General features: G+C 37.4%; 1 protein-coding gene across 1 annotated transcript in view; it reads right to left on the reverse strand.

Moving 5' to 3' along the window:
* ATP2C1 (ATPase secretory pathway Ca2+ transporting 1) overlaps positions 1–12,781 on the reverse strand; it is a 164,613-nt gene that overhangs the window by 7,988 nt on the left and 143,844 nt on the right. The window contains exons 18-21 of the mRNA XM_068974943.1: positions 10,699–10,869; positions 8,523–8,620; positions 1,932–1,982; positions 883–1,049 (exon numbers count right to left, since the gene is read on the reverse strand). Of these exons, the coding sequence (XP_068831044.1) occupies positions 883–1,049; positions 1,932–1,982; positions 8,523–8,620; positions 10,699–10,869 (487 nt within the window). The remainder of the gene's footprint in view (positions 1–882; positions 1,050–1,931; positions 1,983–8,522; positions 8,621–10,698; positions 10,870–12,781) is intronic.

Here is a 12,781-nt window from a genome sequence, read left to right on the forward strand (position 1 = left end):
AACAATTATCTTCTTTAACCCTCCCAAGTTTATTTTTCTTAAAGGTACAGATGTATATATGTTAAAGGGTTAAGTTAATGCAGGTCAGAAATTAAATGGCAATGACATAAGAATTACAGAATTTAACTCATCTGTTATTCCTAGATACAATTAGGTATATGTTGTACCAGAATTATAAAAAGAATATATTTTACAAAGATTCATGAAAATCCTCTCACTCATTTTGCTCAGTCTAGGAAAACATGTATTTTATAAACAAACTATCCTATCTTCTGAGATTTTTATACAATTCTAAGAATGGAAATTAAGTATCTTCTATCCTAAGAAGAACCTTGCAATTCTGGGTCCTGAGGGCCCACATGTTCCACCTGAGGCCACATGGGTTAATGACACCAGCAGGTTATTATGGAAGAATCTTAAATCAATTAGAAACTATGGATGAAATAAATCAATTCAAATGATAAACTGCATCATTGACAATGTGAAGAATTCCTGACATAAGGACACAGATATGGATGGGACCTTTATTTATCATCTTTTCATAAAGCCAGGCGCATGCTTATTCCTGAGAGCCTGAATTTAACTTGAACAAAACCACATGGAGGTCCACTGCTGCACCACCACACTGGTGGCCAGGAAACGTGAGACTTGGCTGGTACTCAGAAATATTTCTTAAATGAATAGCCCTGCCATTTTTTATGTCCACTCCATACAAATAATTTCCCCCAAAACTACACAGCAGGACACAAAACAAGATTGCTTAGTTTAGTAAAATAGTTTAGCTCATCCAACATCTAAAACTGCTAAACACTTTTCTGCAGTGAGGTGCAGAAAAGGATAGGCAGAAACTCTCTGATGTGCATTCAGTGAAGGAAAACTTACATGATGGTTTGAAAATCGTCATCCACCAGGATCATGTCAGCTGCCTCTTTGCAAACATCTGTGCCAGTCTGACCCATCGCAACTCCAATGTCTGCAGCCTTCAGAGCAACTGCATCATTTACTCCATCTCCTGTCATGGCCACAACCGACCCGTTCTTCTGCAGAGACTGGGGGTAGGAGGGGTGAAGTGGGAGGGAGGCGTTCTGATTAGAATGTTGCTTTCACACAGATAAGGAGGTATACAAATCCCCCCTTTTTCTTTCCCACATAATCAAAGACTGGAAATAATATAGACCATCACTTTTTCAAAAAACTTCAGTATATGGAGGTCTTAGGATAAAGCTTAGAAAAAGCTGCCATTAATATTCCCATGTGTGAGAACTCTTAAGTGTAAAGCCTGATATACAGTCAATTACACAGTGGTTCTCAGGGCAGTTGTGTCTCCCAGGGCACATCTGGCAATGTCTGGAGACATTTTTGAGTGTCATGACTTTGTGGACACTACTGGCATCTAGAGGACAGGCGCCAAGGGTGCTGCTAAACCTAAAACACAGAGGATAGCCTCCTGCAACGAAGACTTATCCAGCCCCCAAGTGTCACAGTGCCAAGGCGAGAAACCCTGACCTTACTACAACGGGGCACTATTATAAGTAATAAGCCGATGAATGGATGGATACCATGTCAGCTGCTTTGTATATATTTGACTAATATAAATATCATACCCCTTTAAAACTATACACAATCTCAAAACATTTTTTTCTTTTTGTATTTATAGTAATTATTCCTATTCACACTGGAGTGATCTGGCTGCAGACTCTTATCAGAACAGACTTACACTATTCAAATGTTAAAAGAAGACTATATTTGCAGATATTTCCTTAAAGCCTTCTTCTACATCTTCCTTTACTAACAAAATTCTGTTAATGTTTCCATCTCAGGCTTTAAAAAAAACCTGTTTTGCTTCACAACACTTCTGACTTTAGTACTCTAAGAATACTCCCAGTAGTAAAGCAGACCGACAGAAGCATTTCTGATTCTTAAAGACCCACCTTGATAATTTTCATCTTGTGCCTTGGGCTAGCTCTGTAAAATACTGCAACCTGTTAAAACACAAGATATACTAAAAATCTTCAACATTAAGAATTATCAGAATATCCTATGTACATATAACTAAGAATGTTTTTTAAATTACCAATTTGAACTGTCTGTTTTGCCATACAGATCGAACTCAAGAAAATGCCATACACTTGTTAGGACACTCATTCGATAGGGCCATTTCAAACTTTTAGGTACCAAAGGAAATACACAATCTAAACAATTCACCCAGTTTATCCCAACCATGTTTAAGCTCTGAAAAGAAAATAGCTTTATTCTTGAAACACTGCAGAAACAGAAAAAGGAAAAGCTCACTTGCATGTTTCCTCAACACTGACACTCAATATAGCCTTTTCCCTTCTTCTGTCTTCATGAGATTTAAAGAACAGCTGCTTCTCAATGTCTGTTGAGCCCTTTTTTCTGTTAAACAGTATGAAGTGACTGCTTATGCTCTTCTACTCAGTTTGATTCATTAGGCTGTCTTCCTTTGTGTCTCCACTTGCTTATATGATCTTCTCTCCAAAGAATATATTTAATCCCTTTTCCTCATGCCACCTCCTGGCCTCCTAAATGCTCCCAACTGTGCCCCAGCTAGTCATCCACAAATCACCTGTATGCCCACTCCCTCCCACACTGCTCTAACTTGCTTATCCACACGACATGGCTGTTCCCCAGTCCTCCCCAACAGCACCATGAGGAGAGGAGAGGGGTAGGTGTCTTCCATTCCCTTCTTTAGTGACAAATCTTACCTGCGGCCAATGCTGCTCCGGGGGCTACCTGCCATGGTTCACAAGGATTTTTAACCACTGCCTCCCGATCACTCTTTCCAACACACCCAAGCCAGGTGACTTTAACACCTACGGGACTCACCATTCTCTTTCCTACTCTCCCAGAGGATATGTCTACACTAGCCTTCTCTCCTCATGCTCCCAATGTATCCCTTTCCTAGTCCCACTCTCAGTTAACAACCTCATTTCCTACTTCAAAGCAACAGAGTCAGGAGAAGGCTTCCACAATTCCTACCAGCAACATAATACATACATCTACTTAAGACTAAAAGCTCCATGAAGCAGAGATTTGGCCCTGTACCTCCGGTGCTCAATAAACACGTGTGAAATGAATGAATAAGTGACTGAATCTTAGGATCACCAATAAAGACAATTCCCAGGTTCTCTCTGAATTTTAATAAAGGTTTAAAACTTTCTCAGGGGTTAACTATACTATCACATTATTGATTACCCTTATATCCTCTAGGTACCATGAATCACATAACATATGTGGAAAGCATTCTTCCTTTAAAAAGGTTCAAAATCCATTTGGAAATTCTTTAGTGTGTCTTTAAAAAGTATTATACACACAGATGGTCAAAAAGCATGTGAAAAGATGCACATTGCTAATTATTAGAAAAATGCAAATAAAAACTACCATGAGGTATCACCTCACACCAGTCAGAATGGCCATCACTAAAAGGTCTACAAACAATAAATGATGGAAAAGGTGTGGGAAAAAGGGAACCCTCCCTACATTGTTGGTGGGAATGTAAACTGATACAGCCACTATGGGGAACAGTATGAAAGTTCCCTAAAAAAACACAAAACAGAGCTAACATATGATCCTTTAATCCCACTCCTGGGCAACTGTACCCTAATATTCACTGCAGCACTATTAGTAATAGCCAAAATATGGAATCAACCTAAATGTCCATCAATAGTTGAATGGATAAAGAAGATATAGTATATATAAATATGTGCCACTTGGGGTATATATATATGTATATACACACACACACACATACACACACACACACATATATATGGGGCTTCCCAGGTGGTGTAGTGGTAAAGAATCCACCCGCCAATGCAAGAGACACGTGTTTGATCCCTAGGTCAGGAAGATTCCTGGAGAACTGAACAGCAATCCACTCCAGTATTCTCACCTATAAAATCTCATGGACAGAGGAGCCTGGTGAGCTACAGTCCATGAGGTTTGCAAAGAGTCAGACATGAATGAGTGCATACATATATTCACACACACACACACACACACACACACAGAAATACTCAGTCACTCAGCCATAAAAAAAGAATGAAATAATACCATCTGCAGCAAAATGAATGGACCTAGAGATGATCCTACTAAGTGAAGTAAGCTAGACAAAGACAAGTATCACATTATATTGCTTACATGTAGAATCTAAAACAAAAAAATGATACAAATGAACTTATATAAGAAGAACTGATATGAAAACAGAAACAGACCCAACAACATAAAAAATAAACTTGTTACCAAAGGGGAAGGGTGCTGATGTGTGTGTGCTCAGTCGTGTCTGACTCTCTGTGACCCCACGGACTGTAGCCCACCAGGCTCCTCTGTCCATGGGATTTTCCAGGCAAGAATACTGGAGTGGGTTGCCATTTCCTCCTCCAGTGGATCATCCTGACCCAGGGATCAAACCCACATTTCTTGTGTCTCCTGCACTGGGCAGGTGAGTTCTGTACCACTAGTGCCTCCTGGAAAAGGGAAGGAGAGTAAATTAGGAGTTTGGGATTAACAAATACACACTGCTATATACAAAACAGATAAACAAGGACCTACTTCTACAGCACAGGGAACTATACTCAGTATTTTCTAATAATCTATAAGGGAAAAGAATCTTACACACACACACACATAAATTGAACCACTCTGCTGTACACCTGAAACTAACACAACACTGCGAATCAACTACACTTCAATTAAAAACAATTTTTTAATAAAATAAAAAGGACTCAGCTCCATATGTATTTAAAATGTACCAGTTACCTTCTAAGTGAAAATTCTACATTATTTCAAAAATTTAATCATGTAGCACACAGCACGGAGTACAAGAGCATTTAGCAAAGACTACAGATTTTACAGAATTTTTAAATAAAAGACTCATTACTAATTACAAACACTCAGGTCATACAGAGTAAAAACTTGCCTTTGTTTCACAACAAATCATTCAAAACATTCAAATCACCCCTTCACAGCCACTACAGGTTATCACTAACAATGGCAGTGAGGATAATAGATCAACTGTTGGGCTGGAAACATACTTCTTTTGTATAGTCACAAATTACTTTGGCATGCATCCAGTACACCTATCGCTTGATATAGATATTTCAGCATTTCAAAGCTTTCATGGAAAATCAAAAACAAAAGCAGCTTCCTTGAGACTAAGCAGATCTCCAATACAAAGCTGAAGACTTACATGGAATATAATGCTACACAGAGTAAAGTCTCCTTAAAGCACCAAGATTAGCAAATCAATCTTTTTGGTTGAGTAAAAATACTGAAATTTAGTGACACAAAATTATGGCCTGAAGGAATTAGGTATCAAAAAGAAACTAGAAGTGAGTAAAAACTGAACTACTTATCACAGAGCTAGGACTAAACTGGGGGTAACTGAAATTCCTCTATTATAATCTTTTTAACATTTATGTCTGTTTCTCTATGTAAAAGGGGGTGAATAAGCACAGAATACAATCACTCAGTGTAGGAGCAGGAAGGGCAAATCAGAATGAGCACAGCAGACCAGCACAAGGACAACAGAAAAGCAGCAGCTCTCTTTGTCAGCAGAAAGTTCAGGGAATAATGTGGAGGGAAATGGAGAAAGGCTGCGTACTTTCAAAGGCACCCACAAAAGGGTTTTTCTCTTCTCATGGATCTGCCTTTTCAGGGTCATATTTGTGGTCCATACTCACAGTTCTTGTGATCAACATTAACAGAAACAAAGTTATAAAGAGAAGAAAGTAGATAAATACAAATAGGAGAGGCTAATGAAAGAAATATTATTTTTGGCATTAAAATAATCTCCCAAAGGTCTCCAAATCTTCCAGTATAGATTTAAAAATACCTGATGTGTTGTAATAAGTATTGACAACGTACCAAAAATTAAAGAGTACATGAACTGGGATTTTATTATAGGGACCTGGTTGATTAGTTTAGTAAAAATACAAATGGAGGCAGTGCTATAAAAAACAAACGAGAAAAGAGAACATCCATTTTTACCAATAGCAAACACACCCAGGAAATCATAAATTAAAAAACATGGACAATTCCCATATGGAAATTCCGTTTCCATACTATTTTTTAATTGTCCTAGGTCAAAAAGGACAGAAAAATGTTAAGGGATTGGGAATTGATTGAATTATGGGAAGAGAGCCAAAAAACCTTTTATAAAGGAAAAGAATCAATTAATATGATTTTATTACATGTAGGAAAACCTCACTGAGCTGGCAATTTACAAAAAAGTTTTGTTTTGCTTCTAACACTAATAAATAAAAAGCTTTTCAAATTGCTCTAAAGTAAAAGCCTAAGACCAAGATTTAAGAGTTACATGAACGCACAATAAAAATGGGGGAAAAGGCCAAAGGGCACGGGGGGTCATGGGGAGAAGTCCAGCTCAGCTCAGCTGAAACGACTGAAATAATTCATTGATAGTATTTGAAGAACAGACTTGTGTTTTCAAAAGACATGGTAAACCTGAAAGAAGCTCCAGTATTTATGGAATAGGATGACTCCAAGCAATTCAATGAGCTTCTCTCTTTGGAATAACATCAGAGCATCTGCCACAACTGATGCAAAAAACTCTTATTTGGAAATGACCAATGATGTAATTTCTCATGCTAATAATGCAATTTATAACTTACTTCTCTAACTGCCTTTCTTCCTTCTCTAACTGCCTTTAGGTTGGTTTTCAGAGTTCATTAGCATCTTTATCAGAAAGCCAGACAGTGAACTGAAGAAAGCAAATAAAATGAAACTTCCAGTCTGTCTGATGTCACTACTTATTAGCATCTCTGGGAAAAGGCTAAACAAAGATTTAATGGGAAAATGTTTAATTAACTGCAGATTTCATATATATTTGCTATTGTACATTCTGTCTCAATACCCTCAGAGAACTTACTACAGGATTTATTCTTTTAGAAATAAATGTAAAAACTATCAGGGGAGGACACACATCCATACTGCTCCCAGATGCTCTAAAAAGGCATTTCAATGAAAAAAGCACTGTCTTTTCGACAAATGAACTAAAATGACTAAATACCCATACATTAAAATAATGAACCTTAACCCACTTCTCACAGACAAAAATAATTCAAAATAGATCAGAAACATTAGTATAAAACCTAAAAGTATGAGACTGTTATTTTAAAAAATAGGAAAAAATCTTTGTGACCTTGGGTTAGAAAGAGTCCTTAGATAACACATCAAAAGCATGATCCATAAAAGAAAAAAATTATAAACTAGATTTCACCAAAATTGAAAACTGTTTTTTAAAGTAAAATGGTAATAGACTAAAAAGATAAACCAAAATGGAAAAAACTTTCTTCCTGTCAAATATCTGATAAGACTTTTATCCACAATATATCCACTTTCATCCACAAAATAACTTCCAAAATCCAAAAATAAAACATTTTTTAAAAATAGGATGGTTAGACAGTTCACTAAAGAAAATATATGAATGGCAAATAAGCACATGAAAAAGTACACAAAATCATTAGTTGTAAGGGAAATGCAAATTGAAACCACAATAGGACTCCATGATATACCTATTAGAATGGGCATGGGGAAACTAACAATGCCACATGCTGGTAACCACTTTTCAAACACTGCTGATGGGAATGCAAAACAATAAAGCCACCAAGTAAAACAATCTGGCATTTTCTTACAAAGTTAAACATACATTAACCATATGACCCAGCAATTACTCTCACATATTTATCTCAGAGAAATGAATATTTATTTTCTTACAAAGCTTATACACAAATGTTTTTAGTAGTTTTAACCATCCTCAGCAAAAATGGAAAATAATCCAAATGTCTTTAAACTGGTGCATTGGTAACATACACTCACTGCAGTGGAATCCTACTCAGCAATTAAAAATAAATTATGCTAAATCAAAAAAAGCAGATTCAAAGGCCTCATGCTGTATGATTCCATTTTCAGCATTCTGAAAAGGCAAAACTACAGGGACAGAAAACAAAAGCAATGGTTGCTGCCAAGTACTGGAAGCAGAGGGAGGAACTGACCACAAGAGGATCTGGCATGGGAGGAACCTGTGTGGCAGTTACAAGGACCACAGGCATCCATCAAAACTTAAGAGCTGTACATTAACAAGGGAAAAGTTTACTGTATGCAAATGACAGCTCTTTAAAAAATCATTCCCACATTCAATTAAAACAGAACACAAGGATAAGAAGTATAAAGTAATGATCTGTCTCCATTCTGTAGTTTATAAATACAAGCACCACTGTTAACTTTCCATAGTATCTTTCTCAGAGGAAACTGAGCTCTTGCCGAAGTTAACAAATCTGCACTGATATTCATAATGATCACCTCATAAACACTCTCAACAATAAGACAGATCTCAATGATAAGATTCTGCCTCATGATTTAGACCAACAAATGTGGTGGCCATGTCCCAAGTGTTTTCAAATGAATAGCTTCATTAACACTGCAGGAGAAGAGGTAATGCCTACAATAAAGCCTTAGTCTGAAAGGCTCCGGTTCACGCCTACCTTTGGCACTATTTGTGAAAGCTGCTGGACATCCATTGCATCTATTTCTTCTCCTGAGACTGACTGGGAGGTTTTGGAATATAATCCCAGACGACTAGCTAAAGTGAAATGGGAAAGAAAACATAATTAACCAAACTGCTTTTGCTTGATAGGCTAGTCAACATAATGCTCACTTAATGATTTTATTAACTCACTTTCTCTTTAAAGTATAAAATGTCCTTATATCAAGGGATTACAAGACAAGACTATGGTAAGACAGATCAAACTGATTTAGTAAAAAGTCTTGAGTTTTCTGTCTGATTATTTTGCTTAAATTCAAGAATACACAGTTTTCTCAATTCAACCCTAAGAATTTAAACTCAGGTACCATACCTAAGAATTTAAACAAGGCCATGTGGATTCTACTCAGGAGCTCAATTTTAATGAAGATCAAGAGTGCTTTTTAACTAAAAACCAGGCAAGACGGTGGCTCATCTGAGGTGTGTCTGCTCAGTCGCTCAGTCATATCCAACTCTTTATGACCTCAAAGACTGAGGCCCACCAGGCTGCTCTGTCCAAGGGATTTTCCTGGCAAGAATACTGGAGTGGGTTGCCATTTCCTCCTCCAGGGGCTCTTTCCAACCCAGGGATGGAACCCACCTCTCCTGCAATGACAGGCAGATTCTTTACCACTGTGCCACCTGGGAATCCCATGAGGTATCATGTAGTTTTATGTAAATGAAAATAAACATTGAGAAATTTCTCTAGAATTAATCTTCACAACAATGGTATGTTTTCAGTGATGTATTCCTCTTAAAGTGTGAAATTCTTGTCTCAGTCTCTTTCCATATTAGAAGAATTAATGAACTTTAGCACATTTTAAATTTATCAGTATGAATTATAGTTTACAGGTTCTGGGAGATTAACTTCCATGTCCATTTTTTCCCCCTTATATTTGGTAAAGTAACCCTTATGGCAGAAAGTGAAGAGGAGCTAAAAAGCCTCTTGATGAAAGTGAAAGAGGAGAGTGAAAAAGTTGCCTTAAAGCTCAACATTCAGAAAACGAAGATCATGGCATCCAGTCCCATCACTTCATGGGAAACAAATGGGGAAACAGTGGAAACAGTGTCATACTTTATTTTTGGGGGCTCCAAAATCACTGCAGATGGTGACTGCAGCCATGAAATTAAAAGATGCTTACTCCTTGGAAGAAAAGTTATGACCAACCTAGATAGTATATTCAAAAGCAGAGACATTACTTTGCCGACTAAGGTCCGTCTAGTCAAGGCTATGGATTTTCCAGTGGTCATGTACGGATGTGAGAGTTGGACTGTGAAGAAGGCTGAGCGCCGAAGAATTGATGCTTTTGAACTGTGGTGTTGGAGAAGACTCTTGAGAGTCCCTTGGACTGCAAGGAGCTCCAACCAGTCCATTCTGAAGGAGATCAACCCTGGGATTTCTTTGGAAGGAATGATGCTAAAGCTGAAGCTCCAGTACTGTGGCCACTTCATGTGAAGAGTTGACTCATTGGAAAAGACTCTGATGCTGGGAGGGATTGGGGGCAGGAGGAGAAGAGGACGACCGAGGATGAGATGGCTGGATGGCATCACGGACTCGATGGACGTGAGTCTGAGTGAACTCCGGGAGATGGTGATGGACAGGGAGGCCTGGCGTGCTGCGATTCATGGGGTTGCAAAGAGTCGGACACGACTGAGCGACTGGACTGAACTGAACTGAATCTTAAATGGCATTCAAACAACACAGGCATATATGTGATCAGACGATGGAAATATAGATACAAGCTATCTTCTTTCAAGTTAGGTACAAAGTCTGCTTTTAAAAAATTATATTCAAGTTGAAAGAAAAACTAAGTATCGTCATTTCACACATTCTTTCACATCCATGATCTAGTGTTTTAGTCATCAGAATGGTGTCCTATGAGACTAAAAATAATCAACTATCCTTTTATGAATATAATAACTGATTTCACAATGATTTTAGTTATTTTCAACTAAAAGTATTTTTTTAACTAAAATAAAATTTCACCCACAATTTTATAGTGTATGAGCAAACAAAAGCATCACTTTTTACTGTATAGCTCGGTGTTTTGTAAACACACTTCACGTCTAATGCTCCTCTATGCACTGCAGTAATTTAAGAAAAACTAACAAAAACAAAGGAAGCAGCCTAGTTATACCGATGGCAACTGCAGTCTCCTGTGAGTCTCCAGTAATCATTTTTATCGACACTCCCGAGGCAATGAGTGTTGTAACAGCTTCTTTCACACCAGTTCTAGGAGGATCAATGATTCCCACCAGGCCAAGGAACGTCAGTTGTCCCAATTCAGGACCAGAAGCCAAAGCAAGAACTTGGGAAGATAAAATCCAAAAAGAAAATGTGAATCACAAAAACATCAAAATTTACTTTACGAAATCTGGAGGCCATAACACTTCTCACTCAGATAAATCACTCAGGACTAGAATGTCATTGCAGTAATAACAGAAATTTTAAAAATCAAAAATTATTACATGCAAAGATACTACAGTTTAATGGTTCTTGTATGGGATTGCTTTAAATTATTAAAAATTAAAAGGAATAAGACTACAGAACTGTTAAGTAGAGAAAGCAGGAGAGGAACAAATAGGAATGTTTTCACATAGCAAAACCTGCAGCTCCTTTCAGGAGAAACTATTGACTCTTAACAAAATACAATTAATTATTTGGAAAAGTATAGGTTTGTTGAGCTTTAAAGTCAATTTTAAACAGACATCTTTGAAGGTGATTTCTACTACTGTATCTTCATCTTTCCATCTTACAGGCCTCCAGAATAATTCAATAGCTTGAAGTTCTAGAAGGCTATATTAATTAGATAACATGTAACAATTTTGTACACAACAAACTCTGGAAGGTAGTTAATCTGTAAAGTAACTGTAAAACCACTAATACCAACGAGAGTGTATATTCTTTCATTCTTTCTGTATTAACAGGTATTTCTTATTTGTACCTTTGGTTCTCTTAAAACTACATGAATAATACCACCATACCACCCTTTATAGTTAGTTTCCTATCACCCTTAGGAACTTATGATACAGGACAAAGTACTGTTCATTTCCAAATATTATTAAGCTTTATTCTCAGAATTCCAGAACTTTAGCAGTAGCTACCTTTTAAGCCAGAGGAATGTGTCTACATCTGGGATATTATACTAAAAGACTGAACAGCCTACCAAACACACACACACACACACACACACACACACACACAGCACACAAACTAAACATATGTACCTCGTGGGGTAACTAAAAAGCCCCAGAGACCACAGGAAGTATCCATTCTTACTCAAGCAGAAGGTAGGAAGGATAAGATACATTTGGAAAACCATGGTTAGAGGCAAATTACTTCTTTTTCCAACACAAAATCTATGGAGATATGAGCCCCACCAAAAGCTTTCACTCGAGGGAATAAGCCACATGACAGCTTCTGTGTTGGAACAGAGGAAGATGGCAATAGAAGGGGGAAGTGAGTATCAACCCATGTGTCAACAAATTCTAAGCAAGGGACACCAGCTCCTGGCACCCTCAGTGGACGGGTGGTATCAGCCCAGAGGTCAGTATTTTATATTTATTTGTTTGCTTCTTTAGCATAAATGAAGATCTAATGCTACTGTATGGGACAAAGGTATGTAGACCTTTTCATGTGAAGGATCCCTAACTCCCTCCTTTATATTTGAAACATAAAAACAAAGTATATTCCAATTTTAAAATTAACAACCACATGTATTTTAAGAAACTCAGGTTTTATAAGGTATAAGATAAGTTCCTATCAAGTTAAACTTCAAATCTTTATTCATTTATTCTTTACTTTTCATCATGGCAATTTCAGCAGGGGGAGGAAAATGGAGCATAAGAGGAAGAGATGTGAAGCAAGAGATAGATGCCCAGAATGTTTCCCTGAGCCTGTGAAACAAAGATGTGCTCCACACCATGTCTGGTCTATTTCACAAAGTTACCACACCAAACCACACATACACAAAGCTCCACAATCTTTCAGATTAAGAGAACTAGGCCAAAAAAAAAAAAGTGTGAAGCTTCTGTTAAAAAGAATTAAGGAAAACAGGGAGCACGTATCATACTTTTAAGACTATAAATGCAAGTCAATTCAAAACCCTCTAGCTGTGAGCTACTAAGAATAACAAAACACTGCCGTCAAAGGAAGCCACAAGAATATCTTTCTAAACCTACATTATACGAACAGAAGTCCTGTAAATCTATGGTTCACCC

The sequence above is a fragment of the Capricornis sumatraensis genome, chromosome 1, assembly GCF_032405125.1.
Source record: "Capricornis sumatraensis isolate serow.1 chromosome 1, serow.2, whole genome shotgun sequence".
Classification (NCBI taxonomy): Eukaryota; Metazoa; Chordata; class Mammalia; order Artiodactyla; family Bovidae; genus Capricornis; species Capricornis sumatraensis.